Source organism: Oncorhynchus nerka, linkage group LG3, assembly GCF_034236695.1.
Source record: "Oncorhynchus nerka isolate Pitt River linkage group LG3, Oner_Uvic_2.0, whole genome shotgun sequence".
In the NCBI taxonomy this organism is placed as follows: domain Eukaryota; kingdom Metazoa; phylum Chordata; class Actinopteri; order Salmoniformes; family Salmonidae; genus Oncorhynchus; species Oncorhynchus nerka.
Window position 1 is genome coordinate 67,818,220 of NC_088398.1, and position 27,500 is coordinate 67,845,719.

The 27,500-nt window shown below is 45.7% G+C and overlaps 2 protein-coding genes across 3 annotated transcripts in view; one reads left to right on the top strand and one right to left on the bottom strand.

Moving 5' to 3' along the window:
- Positions 1–22,820, bottom strand: part of LOC115118045 (collagen alpha-1(IV) chain-like) — an 85,798-nt gene extending 62,978 nt beyond the window's left edge. The window contains exon 1 of the mRNA XM_065014917.1: positions 22,574–22,820. Coding sequence (XP_064870989.1) covers positions 22,574–22,642 — 69 coding nt within the window. The 5' untranslated portion in view covers positions 22,643–22,820. The remainder of the gene's footprint in view (positions 1–22,573) is intronic.
- Positions 22,821–22,935: 115 nt separating this feature from the next.
- Positions 22,936–27,500, top strand: part of LOC115112606 (collagen alpha-2(IV) chain-like) — a 142,994-nt gene continuing 138,429 nt past the window's right edge. For both annotated transcript variants that reach the window (XM_029639655.2, XM_029639656.2), the window contains exons 1-3: positions 22,936–23,068; positions 23,439–23,579; positions 23,679–23,730. In XM_029639655.2, the coding sequence (XP_029495515.1) occupies positions 23,530–23,579; positions 23,679–23,730 (102 nt within the window). In that variant the 5' untranslated portion in view covers positions 22,936–23,068; positions 23,439–23,529. The remainder of the gene's footprint in view (positions 23,069–23,438; positions 23,580–23,678; positions 23,731–27,500) is intronic.

Below are 27,500 nucleotides of genomic sequence, written 5' to 3' on the forward strand. Positions count from 1 at the left end.
CTCATCCCAAAAAAGTGTTTATTTTCGCCATGGAAAGAATCACCACTGACAGGGGAGGGCTCTTTAATGGCACACAGTGGACTACGGAATGAGTTATCAACACACAAACACAAACTGGAAAGGGAATTACGGCAATCAGGTCCAGTTGGATCAAATAGGTCAAAACAAAGCCTCACCTAAAGGGGTCTTCGAGCTAAGGAAAGAGAGAGAGAGAGAGATCCATAGACTCTAACCACATCTGGGAAAATTGGAAAACACTAAACAAACAACAACACGAAGAATGATCTATCCAAAATGGAGATGTATGGGTAAACCACTTCTCCAATCTTTTTGGCTCTATAACAAAGAATAAAGAGCAAAAACATATACATGATCAAATACAAATCTTAGAATCAACTATTAAAGACTACCAGAACCCACTGGATTCTCCAATTACATTGAATGAGTTACAGGACAAAATAAAAACCCTCCAACCCAAAAAGGCCTGTGGTGTTGATGGTATCCTCAATGAAATGATCAAATATACAGACAACAAATTCCAATTGGCTATACTAAAACTCTTTAACATCATCCTTAGCTCTGGCATCTTCCCCAATATTTGGAACCAAGGACTGATCACCCCAATCCACAAAAATTGAGACAAATTTGACCCCAATAACTACCGTGGAATATGCGTCAACAGTAACCTTGGGAAAATCCTCTGCATTATCATTAACAGCAGACTCGTACACTTCCTCAATGAAAACAATGTACTGAGCAAATGTCAAATTGGCTTTTTACCAAATTACCGTACAACAGACCATGTATTCACCCTGCACACCCTAATTGACAACCAAACAAACCAAAACAAAGGCAAAGTCTTCTCATGCTTTGTTGATTTCAAAAAAGCCTTCGACTCAATTTGGCATGAGGGTCTGCTATACAAACTGATGGAAAATGGTGTTGGGGGTAAAACATACAACATCATAAAATCCATGTACACAAACAACAAGTGTGCGGTTAAAATTGGCAAAAAACACACAAATTTCTTCACACAGGGTCGTGGGGTTAGATAGGGATGCAGCTTAAGCCCCACCCTCTTCAACATATATATCAATGAACTGGCGTGGGCACTAGAAAAGTCTGCAGCACCCGGCCTCACCCTACTAGAATCTGAAGTCAAATGTCTGCTGTTTGCTGATGATCTGGTACTTCTGTCACCAACCAAGGAGGGCCTACAGCAGCACCTAGATCTTATGCACAGATTCTGTCAGACCTGGGCCCTGACAGTAAATCTCAGTAAGACCAAAATAATGGTGTTCCAAAAAAGGTCCAGTCACCAGGACCACAAATACAAATTCCATCTAGACACTGTTGCCCTATAGCACACAAAAAACTATACATACCTTGGCCTAAACATCAGCACCACAGGTAACTTCCACAAAGCTGTGAACGAGAGACAAGGCAAGAAGGGCATTCTATGCCATCAAAAGGAACATAAATTTCAACATACCAATTAGGATCTGGCTAAAAATACTTGAATCAGTCATAGAGCCCATTGCCCTTTATGGTTGTGAGGTCTGGGGTCCGCTCACCAACCAAGACTTCACAAAATGGGACAAACACCAAATTGAGACTCTGCACGCAGAATTCTGCAAAAATATCCTCCGTGTACAACGTAGAACACCAAATAATGCATGCAGAGCAGAATTAGGCCGATACCCACTAATTATCAAAATCCAGAAAAGAGCTGTTAAATTCTATAACCACCTAAAAGGAAGCAATTCCCAAACCTTCCACAACAAAGCCATCACCTACAGAGAGATGAACCCGGAGAAGAGTCCCCTAAGCAAGCTGGTCCTGGGGCTCTGTTCACAAACACACCCTAGAGTCCCAGGACAGCAGCACAATTAGACCCAACCAAATCATGAGAAAACAAAAAGATAATTACTTGACACATTGGAAAGAATGAACAAAAAAACAGAGCAAACTAGAATGCTATTTGGCCCTACACAGAGAGTACACAGCGGCAGAATACCTGACCACTGTGACTGACCCAAAATTAAGGAAAGCTTTGACTATGTACAGACTCAGTGAGCATAGCCTTGCTATTGAGAAAGGCCGCCGTAGGCAGACATGGCTCTCAAGAGAAGACAGGCTATGTGCTCACTGCCCACAAAATGAGGTGGAAACTGAGCTGCACTTCCTAACCTCCTGCCCAATGTATGACCATATTAGAGAGACATATTTCCCTCAGATTACACAGATCCACAAAGAATTCGAAAACAAATCCAATTTTGAAAAACTCCCATATCTACTGGGTGAAATTCCACAGTGTGCCATCAAAGCAGCAAGATTTGTGACCTGTTGCCACGAGAAAAGGGCAACCAGTGAAGAACACGCACCATTGTAAATACAACCCATATCTATGCTTATTTATTTGATCTTGTGTCCTTTACCATTTGTACATTGTATATATATATATATAATATGACATTTGTAATGTCTTTACTGTTTTGAAACTTTTGTATGTGTAATGTTTACTGTTAATTTTTGTTGTTTTTCACTTTATATATTCACTTTGTATGTTGTCTACCTCACTTGCTTTGGCAATGTTAACACGTTTCCCATGCCAATAAAGCCCTTGAATTGAATTGAATTGAGAGAGAGAGAGTTTGTGAAACAGAATCTATCAGAATCTATCTTCTCCCAGACCCCTCCAGCCACCACTTTAGAACAGCGCTGCTGATTACCATTAAATTACCATCCATTACCATACCAGCCACATCTCCTGATTCCGCTTAGATGGTTATCTATTGGTCAGAACTGCCAGTTCCCCTGTGCCTTTATCTGTAGCCCTCACATACACCCCCTGTCTACAACCCCACATTATATAACATTAGAGACCACTACAGCTGACAGGCACCACTGTTCTCGGGCCTGTTCTTTGTTGAAGGAGATGGGAATAGAGATAACGGGGACTGACAAATGGCTCTGATCTAGGATCAGTTAAAATGTTAAATCTGCCTCCACACTGGCTCCACAATGCATGTCAATGGATGCTTGTGCTCCAGAATAAATGAATATTGTCCAATAAGCCTACAGGGCAAAACATCAAACTAAGGCAACAAGGAAAAGCAGGGCAATGTTGAGGGAAATGAATCGAGCATTTGTTCTTTGTGAAAAGAGGAATAAAGATCCTGTCATGGTAACATGAACATTCTCAGGTCGTATCAATTACAGCCTACAGTCACTCCCATGACAGAGAGAAGGACCATAACAGTAATCTGCTATCTCAATCACCATGGTTCCATAACAACCACTAACATGTCTATATACCAGTCGGTGTGTGTGTATGTTTGTGCATGTGTGCGTGTGTGTGTGTGTCTGGTGCACAGTACAGTAACCATACACCAATCAGGATTGAGAGCGTGGCTGCAGGCTCTAGGCGACAGAGGGGAGAGGATATGAGGGGTGAAAGGGGAGGGGTAGACCACTGACATCTGGAAACCACATTACACGAGCAGACCTTTCAACAGGTATCAGTGGCAGCATGTTCTGTATAAAGCAATAAGACATGTTGCTCTATGTTTCTGGACATGGGCAAGGTAGTATGTCTACTACCACTTTAATGCTTCCTGGAGAAACCATCACACTTCATCCAGCTAACACTGACATGGAGGTGATTTACTCTACCTTCTGTGTGTCTATGTCCGTCCAACTGCACCTCAGCTTCAACACCCACACACACCCCTCCTCCCTTCAACCTTGTCATGAAGTGTGTGTCCTGAAGTGAAGTTATTTTAGGGATCACAGTGGTTTAGGCGAGGCACAAAGCCCCCCAAAGTAACATAATGGACTAATGACATCAACTATTCTATTGAAAGACTTGACTGTCAGATTGTGGGAATTGGGAAGAAAATTCAGCTTTTTGTGTGGGGTTCAGTTGAGAATGGGGATGACACGGGGAGACAGCTCTCTGATGGGATGGAGAGGAGGGACAGGGGAGACAGCTCTCTGACGGGATGGAGGGGAGGGACAGGGGAGACAGCTCTCTGAGGGGACGGAGTGGAGGAACAGGGGAGACAGCTCTCTGAGGGGACGGAGGGGAGGGACAGGGGAGACAGCTCTCTGAGGGGACGGAGGGAACGGAGGGGGGGAGGGACAGGGGAGACAGCTCTCTGAGGGGATGGAGAGGAGGGACAGGGGAGACAGCTCTCTGAGGGGACGGACAGGGGAAACAGCTCTCTGAGGGGACGGAGGGGAGGAACATGGGAGACAGCTCTCTGAGGGGACGGAGGGAACGGACAGGGGAAACAGCTCTCTGAGGGGATGGAGGGAACGGAGGGGAGGGACAGGGGAAACAGCTCTCTGAGGGGACGGAGGGAACGGAGGGGAGGGACAAGGGAAACAGCTCTCTGAGGGGACGGAGGGAACGGAGGGGAGGGACAGGGGAAACAGCTCTCTGAGGGGACGGAGGGAACGGAGGGGAGGGACAGGGGAAACAGCTCTCTGAGGGGACGGAGGGAACGGAGGGGAGGGACAGGGAAACAGCTCTCTGAGGGGATGGAGGGGGGAGGGACAGGGGAGACAGCTCTCTGAGGGGATGAGAGGAGGGACAGGGGAGACAGCTCTCTGAGGGGACGGACAGGGGAAACAGCTCTCTGAGGGGACGGAGGGGAGGAACAGGGGAGACAGCTCTCTGAGGGGACGGAGGGAACGGAGGGGAGGGACAGGGGAAACAGCTCTCTGAGGGGACGGAGGAACGGAGGGAGGGACAGGGGAAACAGCTCTCTGAGGGGACGGAGGGAACGGAGGGGAGGGACAGGGGAAACAGCTCTCTGAGGGGACGGAGGGAACGGAGGGGAGGGACAGGGGAACAGCTCTCTGAGGGGACGGAGGGAACGGAGGGGAGGGACAGGGGAAACAGCTCTCTGAGGGGACGGAGGAACGGAGGGGAGGGACAGGGGAAACAGCTCTCTGAGGGGACGGAGGGAACGGAGGGGAGGGACAGGGGAAACAGCTCTCTGAGGGGACGGAGGGAACGGAGGGGAGGGACAGGGGAAACAGCTCTCTGAGGGGACGGAGGGAACGGAGGGGAGGGACAGGGGAAACAGCTCTCTGAGGGGATGGAGGGGAGGGACAGGGGAGACAGCTCTCTGAGGGGATGGAGAGGAGGGACAGGGGAGACAGCTCTCTGAGGGGACGGAGGGAACGGAGGGGAGGGACAGGGGAAACAGCTCTCTGAGGGGACGGAGGGAACGGAGGGGAGGGACAGGGGAGACAGCTCTCTGAGGGGATGGAGAGGAGGGACAGGGGAGACAGCTCTCTGAGGGGACGGACAGGGGAAACAGCTCTCTGAGGGGACGGAGGGGAGGAACACGGGAGACAGCTCTCTGAGGGGACGGAGGGAACGGACAGGGGAAACAGCTCTCTGAGGGGATGGAGGGAACGGAGGGGAGGGACAGGGGAAACAGCTCTCTGAGGGGACGGAGGGAACGGAGGGGAGGGACAAGGGAAACAGCTCTCTGAGGGGACGGAGGGAACGGAGGGGAGGGACAGGGGAAACAGCTCTCTGAGGGGACGGAGGGAACGGAGGGGAGGGACAGGGGAAACAGCTCTCTGAGGGGACGGAGGGAACGGAGGGGAGGGACAAGGGAAACAGCTCTCTGAGGGGATGGAGGGGAGGGACAGGGGAGACAGCTCTCTGAGGGGATGGAGAGGAGGGACAGGGGAGACAGCTCTCTGAGGGGACGGACAGGGGAAACAGCTCTCTGAGGGGACGGAGGGGAGGAACAGGGGAGACAGCTCTCTGAGGGGACGGAGGGAACGGAGGGGAGGGACAGGGGAAACAGCTCTCTGAGGGGACGGAGGGAACGGAGGGGAGGGACAGGGGAAACAGCTCTCTGAGGGGGACGGAGGGGGAACGGAGGGGAGGGACAGGGGAAACAGCTCTCTGAGGGGACGGAGGGAACGGAGGGGAGGGACAGGGAAACAGCTCTCTGAGGGGACGGAGGGAACGGAGGGGAGGGACAGGGGAAACAGCTCTCTGAGGGGACGGTGGGAACGGAGGGGAGGGACAGGGAAACAGCTCTCTGAGGGGATGGAGGGAGGGACAGGGGAGACAGCTCTCTGAGGGACGGAGGGAGGAACAGGGGAGACAGCTCTCTGAGGGGACGGAGGGAACGGAGGGGAGGGACAGGGGAAACAGCTCTCTGAGGGGACGGAGGGAACGGAGGGGAGGGACAGGGGAAACAGCTCTCTGAGGGGACGGAGGGAACGGAGGGGAGGGACAGGGGAAACAGCTCTCTGAGGGGACGGAGGGAACGGAGGGGAGGGACAGGGGAAACAGCTCTCTGAGGGGACGGAGGGAACGGAGGGGAGGGACAGGGGAAACAGCTCTCTGAGGGGACGGAGGGAACGGAGGGGAGGGACAGGGGAAACAGCTCTCTGAGGGGATGGAGGGGAGGGACAGGGAGACAGCTCTCTGAGGGGATGGAGAGGAGGGACAGGGGAGACAGCTCTCTGAGGGGACGAAGGGGAGGGACAGGGGAGACAGCTCTCTGAGGGGATGGAGGGAACGGAGGGGAGGGACAGGGGAAAACAGCTCTCTGAGGGGACGAAGGGGAGGGACAGGGGAAACAGCTCTCTGAGGGGACGGAGAGGAGGGACAGGGGAAACAGCTCTCTGAGGGGATGGAGGGGAGGGACAGGGGAGACAGCTCTCTGAGGGGATGGAGAGGAGGGACAGGGGAGACAGCTCTCTGAGGGGACGAAGGGGAGGGACAGGGGAGACAGCTCTCTGAGGGGACGAAGGGGAGGGACAGGGGAGACAGCTCTCTGAGGGGATGGAGAGGAGGGACAGGGAGACAGCTCTCTGAGGGGACGAAGGGGAGGGACAGGGGAGACAGCTCTCTGAGGGGACGGAGGGAACGGAGGGGAGGGACAGGGAAACAGCTCTCTGAAGGGACGAAGGGGAGGGACAGGGGAAACAGCTCTCTGAGGGGACGGAGGGAACGGAGGGGAGGGACAGGGGAAACAGCTCTCTGAGGGGATGGAGGGGAGGGACAGCTCTCTGAGGGAATGGAGAGGAGGGACAGGGGAGATAGCTCTCTGAGGGGACGAAGGGGAGGGACAGGGGAGGCAGCTCTCTGAGGGGAAGGAGGGAACGGAGGGGAGGGACAGGGGAAACAGTTCTCTGAGGGGACGGAGGGAACGGAGGGACAGGGGAAACAGCTCTCTGAGGGGACAGAGGAACGGAGGGGAGGGACAGGGGAAACAGCTCTCTGAGGGGATGGAGGGAACGGAGGGGAGGGACAGGGGAAACAGCTCTCTGAGGGGATGGACGGGAGGGACAGGGGAGACAGCTCTCTGAGGGGACAGAGGGAACGGAGGGGAGGGACAGGGGAAACAGCTCTCTGAGGGGATGGACGGGAGGGACAGGGGAAACAGCTCTCTGAGGGGATGGAGAGGAGGGACAGGGGAAACAGCTCTCTGAGGGGATGGACGGGAGGGACAGGGGAAACAGCTCTCTGAGGGGATGGAGAGGAGGGACAGGGGAAACAGCTCTCTGAGGGGACGGAGGGGAGGGACAGGGGAGACAGCTCTCTGAGGGGATGGAGAGGAGGGACAGGGGAAACAGCTCTCTGAGGGGACGGAGGGGAGGGACAGGGGAGACAGCTCTCTGAGGGGACGAAGGGGAGGGACAGGGGAAACAGCTCTCTGAGGGGACGGAGGGGATGGACAGGGGAGACAGCTCTCTGAGGGGACGAAGGGGAGGGACAGGGGAAACAGCTCTCTGAGGGGATGGAGAGGAGGGACAGGGGAGACAGCTCTCTGAGGGGACGAAGGGGAGGGACAGGGGAAACAGCTCTCTGAGGGGACGGAGGGGAGGGACAGGGGAGACAGCTCTCTGAGGGGACGAAGGGGAGGGACAGGGGAAACAGCTCTCTGAGGGGATGGAGAGGAGGGACAGGGGAGACAGCTCTCTGAGGGGACGAAGGGGAGGGACAGGGGAAACAGCTCTCTGGGGGGACGAAGGGGAGGGACAGGGGAGACAGCTCTCTGAGGGGATGGAGAGGAGGGACAGGGGATTCATCTCTCTGTAGGGTGTGTTTGTGAACAGAGCCCCAGGACCAGCTTGCTTAGGGGACTCTTCTTCAGGTTCAGAGCCCAGCCTACACAAACATAGCTAAAGGTTCTAGTCCCTTCCAACCACAGAAGCGTATTATCATGTTAAAGATGGCTGTCACTATATGTAAATCCCCTGACAGTGCTGGCTTATGAAGGACAGGTCAAGCCATAACTTGCACATTCCCTAGATTGTTTAAAACAATAAATAAGAGAAAGAGTATGAAAATATCCTTAAAGTCAGACAACATCTCTCAGAGGAAAATATGAGCTGTAACCTGTAACATATGATACATGTTTATTTATGAGAGGACATCAACGAGTGTAACATAACATTTTGAAAGAAGGTGGCAAGACGCAGAGAGAGAGAAGGAAGGAGAGGTGGAGAGAGAGAGAGAGAGAGAGAGAGAGAGACAGAGAGAGAGAGAGAGAGAGAGAGAGAGAGAGAGAGAGACAGAGACAGAGACAGAGACAGAGACAGAGACAGAAAATCCTCTGCATTATCATTAACAGCAGACTCGTACATTTCCTCAATGAAAACAATGTACTGAGCAAATGTCAAATTTGCTTTTTACTAAATTACCGTACAACAGACCATGTATTCACCCTGCACACCCTAATTGACAACTAAACAAACCAAAACAAAGGCAAAATCTTCTCATGCTTTGTTGATTTCAAAAAAGCATTCGACTCAATTTGGCATGAGGGTCTGCTATACAAACTGATGGAAAGTGGTGTTGTCGCTCTGGATAAGAGCGTCTGCTAAATGACTTAAATGTAATGTAATGTGTTGGGGGTAAAACATACAACATCATAAAATCCATGTACACAAACAACAAGTGTGCTGTTAAAATGGCCAAAAATCACACACATTTCTTCACACAGGGTCGTGGGGTTAGACAGGGATGCCCCACCCTCTTCAACATATATATCAACGAATTGGCGTGGGCACTAGAAAGTCTGCAGCACCCGGCCTCACCCTACTAGAATCTGAAGTCAAATGTCTACTGTTTGCTGATGATCTGGTGCTTCTGTCACCAACCAAGTAGGGCCTACAGCAGCACCTAGATGTTCTGCACAGATTCTGTCAGACCTGGGCCCTGACAGTAAATCTCAGTAGGACAAAAGTAATGGTGTTCCAAAAAAGGTCCAGTCGCCAGCACCACAAATACAAATTCCATCCAGACACCGTTGCCCTAGAGCACACAAAAAACTATACATACCTTGGCCTAAACATCAGCGCCACAGGTAACTTCCACAAAGCTGTGAACGATCTGAGAGACAAGGCAAGAAGGGCATTCTATGCCATCAAAAGGAACATAAAATTCAACATACCAATTAGACTCTGGCTAAAAATACTTGAATCAGTCATAGAGCCCATTGCCCTTTATGGTTGAGAGGTCTGGGGTCTGCTCACCAACCAAGACTTCACAAAATGGGACAAACACCAAATAGAGACTCTGCATGCAGAATTCTGCAAAAATATCCTCCGTGTACAACGTAGAACACCAAATAATGCATGCAGAGCAAAATTTGTCCGATACCCAGTGGTTAGAGCGTTGGACTAGTAACCGGAAGTTTGCAAGTTCAAACCCCCGAGCTGACAAGGTACAAATCTGTCGTTCTGCCCCTGAACAGGCAGTTAACCCACTGTTCCTAGGCCGTCATTGAAAATAAGAATTTGTTCTTAACTAACTTGCCTAGTTAAATAAAGGTAAAAATAACAAAGCCATCACCTACAGAGAGATGAACCTGGAGAAGAGTCCCCTAAGCAAGCTGGTCCTGGGGCTCTGTTCACAAACACACCCTACAGAGAGATGAACCTGGAGAAGAGTCCCTGCAAGCTGGTCCTGGGGCTCTGTTCACAAACACACCCTACAGAGAGATGAACCTGGAGAAGAGTCCCCTAAGCAAGCTGGTCCTGGGGCTCTGTTCACAAACACACCCTACAGAGAGATGAACCTGGAGAAGAGTCCCCTAAGCAAGCTGGTCCTGGGGCTCTGTTCACAAACACACCCTACAGAGAGATGAACCTGGAGAAGAGTCCCCTAAGCAAGCTGGTCCTGGGGCTCTGTTCACAAACACACCCTACAGAGAGATGAACCTGGAGAAGAGTCCCCTAAGCAAGCTGGTCCTGGGGCTCTGTTCACAAACACACCCTACAGAGAGATGAACCTGGAGAAGAGTCCCTAAGTGCTGGTCCTGGGGCTCTGTTCACAAACACACCCTACAGAGAGATTAACCTGGAGAAGAGTCCCCTAAGCAAGCTGGTCCTGGGGCTCTGTTCACAAACACACCCCACAGAGAGATGAACCTGGAGAAGAGTCCCCTAAGCAAGCTGGTCCTGGGGCTCTGTTCACAAACACACCCCACAGAGAGATGAACCTGGAGAAGAGTCCCCTAAGCAAGCTGGTCCTGGGGCTCTGTTCACAAACACACCCTACAGAGAGATGAACCTGGAGAAGAGTCCCCTAAGCAAGCTGGTCCTGGGGCTCTGTTCACAAGCACACCCCACAGAGCCCCAGGACAGCAGCACAATTAGACCCAACCAAATCATGAGAAAACAAAAAGATAATTACTTGACACATTGGAAAGAATTTACAAAAAAACAGAGCAAACTAGAATGCTATTTGGCCCTAAACAGAGAGTACACAGTGGCAGAATACCTGACCACTGTGACTGACCCAAATTAAGGAAAGCTTTGACTATGTACAGACTCAGTGAGCATAGCCTTGCTATTGAGAAAGGCCGCCGTAGGCAGACATGGCTCTCAAGAGAAGACAGGCTATGTGCTCACTGCCCACAAAATGAGGTGGAAACTGAGCTGCACTTCCTAACCTCCTGCCCAATGTATGACCATATTAGAGACGCATATTTCCCACAGATTACACAGATCCACAAAGAATTCGAAAACAAATCCAATTTTGATCAACTCCCATATCTACTGGGTGAAATTCCACAGTGTGCCATCACAGCAGCAAGATATGTGACCTGTTGCCACAAGAAAAGGGCAACCAGTGAAAAACAAACACCATTGTAAATACAACCCATATTTATGCTTATTTATTTTGTGTACTTTAACCATTTGTACATTGTTACAACACTATATATTTATTTATATATAATATGACATTTGTAATGTCTTTATTGTTTTGAAACTTCTGTATGTGTAATGTTTACTGTTAATTTTTATTGTTTATTTCACTTTTGTATATTATCTATCTCACTTGCTTTGGCAATGTTAACACATGTTTCCCATGCCAATAAAGCCCCTTGAATTGAATTGAAAAGGAAAGGGGGGAATAGAGAGAGAGAGAGCACGAGAGAGAAAGGGAGAGACAGCGAGAGAAGGCGAGGGGGAGAGAGAAAGAGAGAGAGAGAAAGAGAGGGTCTACTATAACAAAAATAGAAATGGCTCATGACCGATGTGAATTTTGATAGTTGCCATGGAGAACTAAGCTCATTTTACCTTCTTATGCAAGTTCAAACATCTGTCTGACAAACACACACACACCACACACACACACACACAATTATACAAACAGTGCTATCCATTCACTGACCTGGTCACAGACTCTAATCATACAAGATTTTCAGTGCTACTCAGAATAGTTTAAAGACATCTCATGTATTTTCTGCCTGATTCATTCAGTATGTCGCTGTTTTCCCTGGACCTTACCCTTGTCTGGTCTCCATACCTGTGCTAATTGGTAGACACTGAAGCTGAGGTGACTAATGACAGGGCTTTTCAGATAGGAATTGAGAGAAGATGAAAACACGGAACAAAACTGCTTAACAGATCTAGTTAAGTCATCGTCCTCTTTATCATCACCAGCAGAGCAACAGAGAAGGCTGAGGAAGGAAGGGGGGAATAAAGGGGGACTAGTAGACTAGGTCAAGGCCCAAAGACCCAGGGAGCCAGAGAGCCAGGGAGCCAGAGAGCCAAGGAGCCAGAGAATTAGAGAGCCAGAGGAGCAGGGAGCCAGAGAGCCAGGGAGCCAGAGAGCCAGGGAGCCAGAGAGCCAAGGAGCCAGAGAGTCAGGGAGCCAGAGGAGCAGGGAGCCAGGGAGCCAGAGAGCCAGGGATCCAAAGAGCCAGGGAGCCAGAGAGCCAGCGATCCAGAGAGCCAGGGAGTCAGAGAGCCAGCGATCCAGAGAGCCAGGGAGCCAAGGAGCCAGAGAGCCAGGGAGCCAGGGAGCCAGAGAGCCAGGGAGCCAGAGAGCCAAGGAGTCCAGAGAGTCAGGGAGCCAGAGAGCCAGGGAGCCAGAGAGCCAGGGAGCCAGGGAGCCAGAGAGCCAGGGAGCCAGAGAGCCAGAGAGTCAGGGAGCCAGAGAGCCAGAGAGCCAGGGAGCTCAAATACCAACATACTGATACAGGTCAAATACCAACATACTGATACAGGTCAAATACCAACATACTGATACAGGTCAAATACCAACATACTGATACAGGTCAAATACCAACATACTGATACAGGTCAAATACCAACATACTGATACAGGTCAAATACCAACATACTGATACAGATCAAATACCAGCATACTGATACAGGTCAAATACCAACATACTGATACAGGTCAGGTCAAATACCAACATACTGATGCAGGTCAGGTCAAATACCAACATACTGATACAGGTCAGGTCAAATACCAACATACTGATACAGGTCAAATACCAACATACTGATACAGGTCAAATACCAACATACTGATACAGGTCAAATACCAACATACTGATACAGGTCAAATACCAACATACTGATACAGGTCAAATACCAACATACTGATACAGGTCAGGTCAAATACCAACATACTGATACAGGTCAAATACCAACATACTGATACAGGTCAAATACCAACATACTGATACAGGTCAAATACCAACATACTGATACAGGTCAAATACCAACATACTGATACAGGTCAAATACCAACATACTGATACAGGTCAAATACCAACATACTGATACAGGTCAAATACCAACATACTGATACAGGTCAAATACAAATACTGATACAACAAATACCAACATACTGATACAGGTCAAATACCAACATACTGATACAGGTCAAATACCAACATACTGATACAGGTCAAATACCAACATACTGATACAGGTCAAATACCAACATACTGATACAGGTCAAATACCAACATACTGATACAGATCAAATACCAACATACTGATACAGGTCAAATACCAACATACTGATACAGGGCAGATCAAATACCAACATACTGATACAGGTCAAATACCAACATACTGATACAGGTCAAATACCAACATACTGATACAGGTCAAATACCAACATACTGATACAACATACTACTGATACAGGGCAGATCAAATACCAACATACTGATACAGGTCAAATACCAACATACTGATACAGGGCAGGTCAAATACCAACATACTGATACAGGTCAAATACCAACATACTGATACAGGTCAGGTCAAATACCAACATACTGATACAGGTCAAATACCAACATACTGATACAGGTCAAATACCAACATACTGATACAGGTCAAATAACAACATACTGATACAGATCAAATACCAACATACTGATACAGGTCAAATACCAACATACTGATACAGGTCAAATACCAACATACTGATACAGGTCAAATACCAACATACTGATACAGGTCAAATACCAACATACTGATACAGGTCAGGTCAAATACCAACATACTGATACAGGTCAAATACCAACATACTGATACAGGTCAAATACCAACATACTGATACAGGTCAAATACCAACATACTGATACAGGTCAAATACCAACATACTGATACAGGTCAAAATACCAACATACTGATACAGGTCAAATACCAACATACTGATACAGGTCAAATACCAACATACTGATACAGGTCAGATACAGGTCAAATACCAACATACTGATACAGGTCAAATACCAACATACTGATACAGGTCAAATACCAACATACTGATACAGGTCAAATACCAACATACTGATACAGGTCAAATACCAACATACTGATACAGGTCAAATACCAACATACTGATACAGGTCAAATACCAACATACTGATACAGGTCAAATACCAACATACTGATACAGATCAAATACCAACATACTGATACAGGTCAAATACCAACATACTGATACAGGTACAAATACTGATACAAATACCAACATACTGATACAGGTCAAATACCAACATACTGATACAGGTCAAATACCAACATACTGATACAGATCAAATACCAACATACTGATACAGGTCAAATACCAACATCAGGTCAAATACCAACAACATACTGATACAGGGCAGATCAAATACCAACATACTGATACAGGTCAAATACCAACATATACAGGGCAGGTCAAATACCAACATACTGATACAGGTCAAATGATACAGGTCAAATACCAACATACTGATACAGGTCAAATACCAACATACTGATACAGGTCAAATACCAACATACTGATACAGGTCAAATACCAACATACTGATACAGGTCAAATACCAACATACTGATACAGGTCAAATACCAACATACTGATACAGGTCAAATACCAACATACTGATACAGGTCAAATACCAACATACTGATACAGGTCAAATACCAACATACTGATACAGATCAAATACCAACATACTGATACAGGTCAAATACCAACATACTGATACAGGTCAAATACCAACATACTGATACAGGTCAAATACCAACATACTGATACAGGTCAGGTCAAATACCAACATACTGATACAGGTCAAATACCAACATACTGATACAGGTCAAATACCAACATACTGATACAGGTCAAATACCAACATACTGATACAGGTCAAATACCAACATACTGATACAGGTCAAATACCAACATACTGATACAGGTCAAATACCAACATACTGATACAGATCAAATACCAACATTCTGATACAGGTCAAATACCAACATACTGATACAGATCAAATACCAACATACTGATACAGGGCAGGTTATGCTTTTGCAATGTGTTCTTATAAATCCTCAGGGTCATAATGTGTGTGTGTGTGTGTGTGTGTGTGTGTGTGTGTGTGTGTGTGTGTGTGTGTGTGTGTGTGTGTGTGTGTGTGTGCGTGTGTGTGTGTTAGCCCCACTGATTGAGAGGGACACAACAAACAGGAGGCATGTGACTAGTAAGGTGATTTCTCTCTGCAGAAACAGAAGAGATAAGCAAGCATGCACTCACTCACTCACTCACTCACTCACTCACTCACTCACTCACTCACTCACTCACTCACTCACTCACTCACTACCACTCACTCACTCACTCACTCACTCACTCACTCACACACACACACACACACACACACACACACACACACACACACAGAAAAACTACAGCAGGAGTACATCCCAGCTACTGATCAATATCTAATGTACTTAAACAAAGGACACAGAGGAGGAAAAGACACAAAACCAATGGCACATACTTCAGGCCAGGGGCCTTTATTTCGACCCCAAAACAACAGATCATCCTAGATAGGGATTTGGATCAAAAGGCCACAATGTTTCTCACACAGAGAAATCTGTTTATCTGTTGGCCATATTGTTCTCGACGGGCGTGTGGAGAGAACATCTGCTGGCATCACAAACGTAATGTTGCTGATCAACACACAGCTCCCGCGTGTGGGTTGGAACCACAGGAGGTTGGTGGCACCTTAATTGGGGAGGACAGGCTCGTTGTAATGGCTGGAGCAGAATCAGTGGAATGGTATCAAATACATCAAACACATTGTTTCCATGTGTTTGATGCCATTCCATTCGCTCCGTTCCAGCCATTATTATGAGCCGTCCCCCCCTCAGCAGCCTCCACTAGTCAGAACACTTTATGTAAATCCATACAGCAGATCCAGATGAGAAGGAAATGTTGCAACTCCTCATGCTTTCTCTCTCTCTCTCTTTCCATGGTTTCATCCAGTTAGCAACACTAACCAATCCAACAGAACACACAACGTTTTGGCACGTTCTCTTTTCCTTTCCTCTCCCTCCAACTCTCTGGGGGGTAGTCTGTCCAGATGTACTGTGTCCTGCTGTTCTCCTTCCAACCCCCCCACAAACACACACACACTTTTTAATGGCCCATATTAGTAGTGCATGTCTTATTTGTGGTTTTACAGTTCATTCACTTCATTTTTCTAGACTCATAGGAAACTTCTAGTATATGAGCATGTTTTTCTCCAAGCTCCCGTCCTCTCCTTTCTCCTTCCTCCTCCTCTTCGTCTCTCTCCTCCGTTCATCATTAATCTCAATCACAGATCATTAACTGGCCTTGGGGAGCTAATGAGACCAGAAGGGTCCAACATGAGTGTTTCTGGGAAATGCCTAGTTCTCATCGACTTCTGAAAGTCAGGGATTATAAAACGATAAGAAAACAAAACAACAGCTACCTGTCAGTGAGAAGTCTGTGCAAGTAAGTGCTTCGAGTCAAGGTTTTAAGTGATATAATGAGGAAGCCTTATTTCCAAATACTGTAAAGCAGGACTTCCCAAACTCGGTCCTTTGGTTTTTGCCTTAGCATTACACAGCTGATTCAAATATTCAACTTATCAACAAGCTTTGATAGTTTGAATCAGCTGTGTAGTGTTAGGAAAAAAACTAGAACATGCTCCCTTTGTGGTCCCGAGGACCGAGTTCGGGAAACGTTGCTGTAAAGCCCCTATTCTGGTACACTGTTTACATACATGGATTCTCTTTTCCGGTGAAAGACAGTTTGAGAACATTTCTGATAAACAGTGTAGAGAAATATCATCCAACCAACGTTGATTGAAAGCACAACTGGTTGGGGCGTTTTCTCATTCCACAGCCCTCCAAATGGAAAACAACTTGACGGAATGTTTGGGGAAAAGTGCCTTCATGTTAATAGATGCTTATATTGAAGATCATTTTCAACACATCAGACATAATTCATCACCTTGGTAACAGGAGCCCACTGAACCTCAAGCCTCACCACCATTGGGCACACACACACACACACACACACACACACACACACACACACACAAACACATTCATCCGTGTGTGTGTGTATGTGTTCTCATCAAAAATGAGAAATGCAGTATCTAGTACTAATAGACTAATAACACTTAATGTGTAGTCGGCCCTCTATGCTTCTAAACATGCTCTCAAGTAGAAAGGGGAGTTGTGGATCTAGTCAACCTGTCCTAACAGTGTATGCCTTGGGAGTTAACAGCGGTACCAGTTAATGAAAATGTATAGCCATGTTCCCATGGATGGGAGGGAAGGTGAGGGGGCTGCATGTTTAGCATTTTCTACATTACCAAAGCACAGCAGGACTGTGATAAAAGACACACTGGAGATTTAAACAGTAACAGAGAAATGCAATGTGAGCTGTCTGTCAGTCTGTCTGGGAGTGAAGAGTGTTGGATGGTGCAGACACCTTCAGCTGATATAAACTCTGCAAAAAAAGAAACGTCCCTTTTTCAGGACCCTGTCTTTCAAAGATAATTCGTAAAAATCCAAATAACTTCACAGATCTTCATTGTAAAGGGTTTAAACACTATTTCCCATACTTGTTCAATGAACCATAAACAATTAATGAACATGCACCTGTGGAACGGTCGTTAAGACACTAACAGCTTACAGACGGTAGGCAATTAAGGTCACAGTTATGAAAACTTAGGACACTAAAGAGGCCTTTCTGCTGACTCTGAAAAACACCAAAAGAAAGACGCCCAGGGTCCCTGCTCATCTGCGTGAACGTGCCTTAGGCATGCTGCAAGGAGACATGAGGACTGCAGATGTGGCCAGGGCAATAAACTGCAATGTCCATACTGTGAGACGCCTAAGACAGCGCTACAGGGAGACAGGACGGACAGCTGATCGTCCTCACAGTGGCAGACCACGTCTAACAACACCTGCACAGGATCGGTACATCCGAACATCACACCTGCGGGGCAGGTACAGGATGGCAACAACAACTGCCCGAGTTACACCAGGAATGCACAATCGCTCCATCAGTGCTCAGACTGTCCGCAATAGGCTTAGAGAGAATGTACTGAGGGCTTGTAGGCCTGTTGTAAGGCAGGTCCTCTCCAGACATCACCAGCAACAACGTCGCCTATGAGCACAAACCCACCGTCGCTGGACCAGACAGGACTGGCAAAAAAGTGCTCTTCACTGACGAGTCGCGGTTTTGTCTCACCAGGGGTGATGGTCGGATTCGCGTTTATCGTCGAAGGAATGAGCATTACTACGAGGCCTGTACTCTGGAGCGGGATCGATTTGGTGGTGGAGGGTCCTTCATGGTCTGGGGCGGTGTGTCATAGCATCATCGAACTGAGTTTGTTGTCATTGCAGACTATCTCAAAGATGTGCGTAACAGGGAAGAGATCCTCCTCCCTCATGTGGTACCCTTCCTGCAGGCTCATCCTGACATGACACTCCAGCATGACAATGCCACCAGCAATACTGCTCGTTATGTGCGTGATTTCCTGCAAGACAGGAATGTCAGTGTTCTGCCATGGCCAGCGAAGAGCCTGGATCTCAATCCTATTGAGCACGTCTGAGACCTGTTGGATTGGAGGGTGAGGGCTAGGGCCATCTCCCCAGAAATGTCTGGGAACTTGCAGGTGCCTTGGTGGAAGAGTGAGGTAACATCTCACAGCAAGAACTGGCAAATATGGTGCAGTCCATGAGGAGGAGATGCATTACAGTACTTAATGCAGCTGGTGGCCACACCAGATACTGACTGTTACTTTTGATTTTGACCCCCCCTTTGTTCAAGGACACATTATTCAATTTTTGTTAGTCACATGTCTGTGGAACTTGTTCAGTTTATGCCTCAGTTGTTGAATATTGTTATGTTCATACAAATATTTACACATTAAGTTTGCTGACAATAAACGCAGTTGACAGTGAGAGGACATTTCTTTTTTTGCCGAGTTTAGATATACAGTACCAGTCAAAAGTTTGGACACACCTACTCACTCAAGGGTTTTTCTTAATTTTTTACTATTTTCTACATTGTAGAATAATAGTGAAGACATCAAAACTATGAAATAATTCATATGGAATCATATAGTAACCAAAAAAGTGTTAAACAAATCAAAATATATTTGATTCTTCAAAGTAGCCAGCCTTTGCCTTGATGACAGCTTTGCACACTCTTGGCATTCTCTCAACCAGCTTCACCTGGAATGCTTTTCCAACAGCCTTGAAGGGGTTCCCACGAGAGCACTTGTTGGTTGCTTTACCTTCACTCTGCGGTCCAACTCATCCAAAACCATTGCAATTTGGTTGAGGTCGGGTCATTGTGGAGGCCAGGTCATCTGATGCAGCACTCTATCACTCTCCTTCTTGGTCAAATAGCCCTTACACAGCCTGGTGGTGTGTTGGGTTATGGTCCTGTTGGAAAACAAATGATAGTCCCACTAAGTGAAAACCAGATGGGGTGGCATATCGCTGCAGAATGCTGTGGTAGCCATGCTGGTTAAGTGTGCCTCGAATTCTAAATAAATCACTGACAGTGTCCCCAGCAAAGCACACCCACACCATCACTCCTCCTCCTCCATGCTTCACGGTGGGAACCACACATCCAGAGGGTCTTCCTTTTCTTGTGGCGGTCCTCATGAGAGCCAGTTTCACCATAGAGCTTGATGGTTTTTGCGACTGCACTTGAAGAAAGTTGTTCAAATTTTCCACATTGACTGACCTTCATGTCTTAAAGTAAAGATGGTCTGTCATTTCTCTTTGCTTCTTTGAGCTGTTCTTGCCATAATATGGACTTGGACTTTCACCAAATAAGGCTATATTCTGTATACCACCCCTACCTTGTCACAACACAACTGATTGGCTCAAATACATTAAGAATAGAGGTCGACTGATTATGATTTTTCAACGCCGATACTGATACAGATTATTGGAGGACCAATAATGAAACATGCTCAATTTGGTTTAAATAATGCAAAAACACAGTGTTGGAGAAGAAAGTAAAAGTGCAATATGTGCCATGTAAAAAAGCTAACTTTTAAGTTCCTTGCTCAGAACATGAGAACATATGAAAGGTGGTGGTTCAATATTCCCAGTTCTTTAATATTCCCAGTTAAGAAGTTTTAGGTTGTAGTCATTATGGGAATTATGATGCGTCGACTATTTCTCTCTATACCATTTGAATTTCATAAACCTTAGACTATTGGATGTTGTAAAAGGCACTTTAGTATTGCCAGCCTAATTTCAGGAGTTGATAGGCTTTAAGTCATAAACTGCGTGTGAATCAAGCATTGCTAAGAGCTGCTGGCAAACGCAGTAAAGTTTGAATGAATGCTTTCGAGCCTGCTGCCGCCTACCATCGCTCTGTCAGACTGCTCAATCAAATATCAAATCATAGACTTAATTATAATATAATAAACACAGAAATACGAGCCTTAGGTGTACATATTCCTTATCCCCTTACACTGTGTATAAGCCAGTAGTTTTGGAATTGTTAGTTAGATTACTTGTTGGTTATCACTGCATTGTCGGAACTAGAAGCACAAGCATTTCGCTACACTCGCATTAACATCTGCTAACCATGTGTATGTGACAAATAAAAGTTGATTTGATTTGATTTGATAGGTCATTAATATGGTCAAATCCAGAAACTATCATTTCGAAAACAAAACGTTTATTCTTTCAGTGAAATACGGAATCATTCCATATTTGATCGAACGGGTGGCAACCCTAAGTCTAAATATTTCTGTTATAGTGCACAACCTTCAATTTCATGTCATAATTATGTAAAATTCTGGCAAATTAGTTTGCAACGAGGCAGGCCCAAAGTGTTGCATATACCCTGACTTTGTGTGCAATGAACGCAAGAGAAGTGACACAATTTCCCTAGTAATACTGCCTGCTAACATTAATTTATTTTAACTAAATATGCAGGTTTAAAAATATATACTTCTGTGTATTGATTTTAAGAAAGGCATTGATGTTTATGGTTGGGTACATTTGTGCAACGATTGTGCTTTTTTCGCGATTGCGCTTTTGTTAAATCATCCCCCGTTTGGCGAAGTAAGCTAAGAATTTAAATTGATTATATGCAACGCAGGACAAGCTAGTTAACCTAGTAATATCATCAACCATGTGTAGTTAACTAGTGATTATGTGAAGATTGATGCTAACTAGCAACTTACCTTGGCTCCTTGCTGCACTCGCGTAACCTGTGGTCAGCCTGCCACACAGTTTCCTCATGGAATGCAATGTAATCGGTCATAATCGGCATCAAAAAATGCTGATTACCGATTGTTATGAAAATTTGAAATCGGGCCTAATTAATCGGCCATGCCGATTAATGGGTCGACCACTAATTAAGAAGGAAAGAAATTCCACAAATTAACTTTTAACAAGGCACACCTGTCACCTATGCATTCCAGGTGACTACCTCATGAAGCTGGTTGAGAGAATGCCAAGAGTGTGCAAAGCTGTCATCAAGGCAAAGGGTGGCTTCTTTGTGTTAAAAACTTATTGGGTTTCTACATGATTCCATATATGTTATTTCATAGTTTTGATGTCTTCACTATTATTCTACAATGTAGAAAATAGTACAAATTAAGAAAAACCCTGGAATAGGTAGGTGTGTCCAAACTTTTGACTGGTACTGTACACTGATACGAAAATGAGCTTACCCACATGTTTCTGTACAGTAAAATACATTTAATGTTAGAGTTTAGTCACAACTATTCAAAAAGCAGAGACACAGAAGTAGGTATACTGTATGAACATATACAGATAAACCACAGAGAGTGCTCCTAGCAGAATGCTCTATGTAGAGATTCTCAGAGCCACACTAAGCACTTTGACTGAACATGTTGCACTGCTCTGGAGGTATGATGCCAGAATAATTAATGGCAGCATGTATCATCAAAGTGACCAATGCAATTATATTCACAGTATCATAATGTCTAATGTAAGTACAGTAATAAGCTAAATAAAATATATGGTTTTATATATTTGGAGAAACAATCAAAATGTTTGTTTTTACATTCAAAATCGAAAGAAAACTGACTATTCAAAGTGTTGGGTGAAGATATATTCACTAATCAGCACTACTGTAGAGTAATTCTGAGTGGTCAGTGATGTCCAATGTGAACCTGATAAATGGTGAGACTTCCTACGAATTTGCCACCATCAGTTTGGACATGACAGTTGGGCTTTATTCACAGCTATTGTATAGGTATTGTGCAAAATTCTTCATCATAGAAATGCATAATAAGATACCAAACTTGTATTTAATGTGTTGAACTTTACACACGTACTCAGTCAATTGTCAATGCTGAGTCTTGGAGAGGCATCGAGCACACCATGAGCGCAACTTCCAAAACTCCAAACGCACAACTTATACAGTAGCCTATTTCTCAAGTTGAACACATAAGATAGTAACACAATACAGTTTTTACCATGTTCAATTTAACAGTTAGTTAAAATGACTCTTACCTCCGCCTCTGTCTGGTATACGGCGTAGCAGAGAGCCACCAACAAAACCAGGGTGCAACTCTGGAACATTATTGCGTAGGGACGCAATGGAAATGTATGTAGGCCTACAACTGTCCCGAATGTCCACTAAAGACCACTTGTTGAAACTTTCGTATTCTTCTTCTTAAAGGAAATACAGACTATCAGCAGAGCTTGTGCAGTGCGTTGGGTTGCATATTTGCCCTGGACGTTGTGAGCCTCTTTCTGATCAATGCATCTTGTTCTTGTTTGTCGTCAACCACACCCCCTGTTAACGACCACGCTTGCCCATATGTACGGACACAACCATGTTGTTACAAAGCACCACTTCAACTTTAACTGTTAGGAGAGAGACTGCTCATTATCTGTATATTGGTGACAGAGCGACCGGGACAACTGAGATTTTACATCGCCGGGATCTGGCGTGTATACCCTCACACGCTAGACTCTTCCCCCGACAAGCGCAACAGATCCCAGGTAGAAAAAGTGCTTTTTGTGTTAATTGTTGTCTCGTTCACTAACAAACTTGTTCAGAGATCTTATGTGGTTTTCCCATTTCCATGTGTTATAATAGCCTATTTGGATAGCCTACAGGTACAGACATCACATGCGTAAAGCCTACAGACAAACCCAACTACTCTTGAAGGAGATTTATAACCCGCATCCATGTCTCCACTTTTATATGAATATCATGTGTAAAATATATATATATTGACAACAATATTGTGCGTTTCAAAAACGTTTACGCACGCGCGCGGCGAACAGAGTATTTATTTTCGACATTAACGATATATACTTTTATAATGTCATGTTGTTCAACAAATAAATGCCATGTTTTTTGTCTCAGTTGTGTTCGTGGCCTGCCCGACATGCATTCGGGCTGCCACTAAACCTGGAGAAGAACACTAGTTGCAGTAGGAATTCAGTTTGAAGTTCGGATGAGTGGGGCAATGCAGGCAACACACCAGAGACAACTGAAGAACCTGAGGCAAGTGCTCAGCGGGCTCTATTATGTTGTTATGTGTTGTGGTATACAGTTGTCTGTGTAAAATGTACATTAACTCATTCACTCTCCCTTTCCCTTTAGGTTTCTGATTCTATGTTTTTCGGTGGCCATCCTAGCGTCGGGAGTTGACGCAGTAAGTTTTATTTTCAACTCATCATGCGGTAGGGGGGGGGGCAGTATTGTTGACGAGGGGACAGCTGTGGGTACATTTGCATTTAACGCAGGTTGCTTGCTTCTTGGAGCAGTGGGCATGTCAGCTGAACTCGCAGCCAGGTCACCGACGACAAGTCAGTATTCGATCTATGTCTGAGGACGTTGGGAGACGAAGTGGAAACCGGCCACTAGGGGCAACAGTGAGCGCTGTTACCTTGAGGTTGGTTTCAGTAAGCATCTGCCTCTGATTCCAAAGGTTGCAAGTTAGAATAAGTTGTTTTTAATATTTTTGTTTTAAGCCTATCCCAAGCCTTAAACCTTACCTTAACCATTCAAAGTTAATGCCCAACCTTAAGAATTTGGAGTTAATGCTTGAACTTAAGTATCTGCCTCTAATTTCAAAGGTTGCAAGTTTGAATCCAGCAATAGAAAGCTGTTTTTGAGATGTTTGTTTTAAGCCTATTCCAAACTTTAACCCTTGCCTTAACCATTTGAAGTTAATGCCCAACCTTAAGAATTTGCCCTGACGTGAGACTGTGAGAGCTGGTAGCAACTTGATTGTCTCTAGGGCTTTTTTCTCACTGAGCTGCTTGAACTGTTTTTGTCATTTGTTCATGTGTTACTTTCCTGCCAAGACATCTGTGGGATGATTTTCTACGGAACTTATTTTGAGGGAGAAATAACTATCATGGCAGAGGGTCCCATTTCATTTAGATTGCAATATGAAGGGGTAATGACAACTGGCACAGTTTGAGAGCAGTTCAGGATGTGTCCACATAGAATTAGCTTTTCAGACGTAGCTACATCTTTGGTTGGGTGATGTTCCCATTTATTGCAGATATTGAAGCTAAATTAGCTAGAGCAACTTTACATATAATAAATACTGTCTTTATTTTATTTTATTTTACCTTTATTTTACTAGGCAAGTCAGTTAAGAACAAATTCTTATTTTCAATGACGGCCTAGGAACAGTGGGTTAACTGCCTGTTCAGGGGCAGAACGACAGATTTGTACCTTGTGTGAAGAGAGGTGCATTCTATAAGCATTTTCCTGTGAGAAGGTAAGAACCCACCTGTGTACCATGTGACCAGTGACCTATAACCCCATGTTAGAGTCCCCCTAGTGTAAGTTAAAACATCCATTCCTCGCACACTCTCTCTAACCTTCTCAAATATGTTGTAAGGAAAGAGGTACCTCATTAGGTAATTACAGTGATGTCTGTTTGGTTTAAAAGCTGAAGTGGACTGCTGACCATTGCAGTGTTGTGGTTAGGGGTTACGGGTTGTGACCCCGGTACTGTTGACCTCTGTGGTTAAACATCATAAAACCCTAAATTATTAGTCATGGTGAATATCCGTTAATAAAATCATCTCTCTGCTAGCTCTCACAGTCTCATGTCAGAATTAGACGTCCATCCATGTTTCTCAAACGTCACATTTTGAACTATTTAAGGTTAAGTTCAGGCATTAACTCCAAATTCCTAAGGTTACTGATTAGCTCAGAATGGTTAAGATAAGGACTGGAATAGGCTTAAAACAGCTTTCTTGGGCCTCCTGAATGGCACAGCGGTCTAAGGCACTGCATCGCAGGGCTGTGTCCCAGGCTTTATCACATCCAGCTGTGATCGGGAATCCCATAAGGCGGTGCACAATTGGCCCAGCGTCATCCCGGTTAGGGGAGTGTTTGGCCGGGCTGCTTTACTTGGCTCATCACGCTCTAGCAACTCCTTGATGCAGGCTGACCTCGGTCGTCAGTTGAACGGTGTTTCCTCCAACACATTGGTGCCGCTGGGTTCCGGGTTAAGTGGGCGGGTGTTAATTAAGGAGCCTGGTTTGGCGGATCATGTTTCAGAGGACGCATGACTCGACCTTCACCTCCCGAGCCCGTTGGGGAGTTGCAGTGATGAGACAAGATTGAAATAATATAAAATAACTGCTTTCTATCGCTGGTTTCCAACTTGCAACTTTTGGAATCAGAGGCATGGATTGATGTGGAATACTGACTTGAGTCATGGGTGACCTGGCTGCCCTCCTCCCTGTTCTTAAGTCAGAAAGTATGTGCCACTATGTGTGCACTCTCTTACTCAGGGTATGTGTGTGGGCAGCTTCTTGAGGAATGATTACCCACCTCCCAGACTTTCTCTGTATTACAGTCAGGAGATTGGCTTTGACCTACATGTAGATCTGTCAGTAGGGCTGGGCGAAATGGCCAAAATGTTATATTCCAGTATTTAAAATAAAAAAATTGACGGTATTTGACGGTATTTTTAGTTTTGAATTATAACAGTTCTACATTTGCTTTATAAGTAGTGAGTGATCCTAGGGTGGCAACACGTACATTCTAAGCAATTTCAATGAGTCTTTCTCCATTCTGATTGTTTTATACTGTTCAATTCAACTTCAACCAAAGCACATTTCAGCACTTCTGCATTCCCTGCACTCAGTTGCAGTGGTAGAAAAAGTACCCAATTATCATACTTGAGTAAAAGTAAAGATACATTAATAGAACATTTCTCAAGTAAAAGTGAGTCACCCAGTAAAATAGTACTTGAGTAAAAGTCTAAAAATATTTGGTTTTAGATATACGTAAGTATCAAAAGTAAAAGTATAAATCATTTTAAATGCCTTATTAAGCAAGCCAGATGGCACCATTTCTTGTTTTTTTTTATTTACAGATAGCCAGGGGCACACTCCTACACTCAGACATAATTTACAGATAGCCAGGGGCACACTCCTACACTCAGACATAATTTACAGATAGCCAGGGGCACACTCCAACACTCAGACATAATTTACAGACAGCCAGGGGCACACTCCAACACTCAGACATTATTTACAGATAGCCAGGGGCACACTCCTACACTCAGACATAATTTGCAGATAGCCAGGGGCACACTCCTACACTCAGACATCGTTTACAGATAGCCAGGGGCACACTCCAACACTCATACATCATTTACAGATAGCCAGGGGCACACTCCTACACTCAGACATAATTTACAGATAGCCAGGGGCACACTCCTACACTCAGACATTGTTTACAGATAGCCAGGGGCACGCTCCAACACTCAGACATTATTTACAGATAGCCAGGGGCACACTCCAACACTCAGACAATTTACAGATAGCCAGGGGCACACTCCAACACTCAGACATAATTTACAGATAGCCAGGGGCACACTCCTACACTCAGACATAATTTACAGATAGCCAGGGGCACACTCCTACACTCAGACATTATTTACAGATAGCCAGGGGCACACTCCTACACTCAGACATTATTTACAGATAGCCAGGGGCACACTCCAACACTCAGACATTATTTACAGATAGCCAGGGGCACACTCCAACACTCAGACATTATTTACAGATAGCCAGGGGCACACTCCTACACTCAGACATTATTTACAGATAGCCAGGGGCACACTCCAACACTCAGACATTATTTACAGATAGCCAGGGGCACACTCCAACACTCAGACATTATTTACAGATAGCCAGGGGCACACTCCAACACTCAGACATTATTTACAGATAGCCAGGGGCACACTCCAACACTCAGACATTATTTACAGATAGCCAGGGGCACACTCCAACACTCAGACAATTTACAAACAAAGCATTTGTGTTTAGTGAGTCTGCCAGATCAGAGGCATTAGATAACCAGGGATGTTCTCTTGACAAGTGCGTGAATTGGACCATTTTCCTGTCCTGCTATCTTAGGTCTTCTGAGATCTATTTTGTTTGAGGC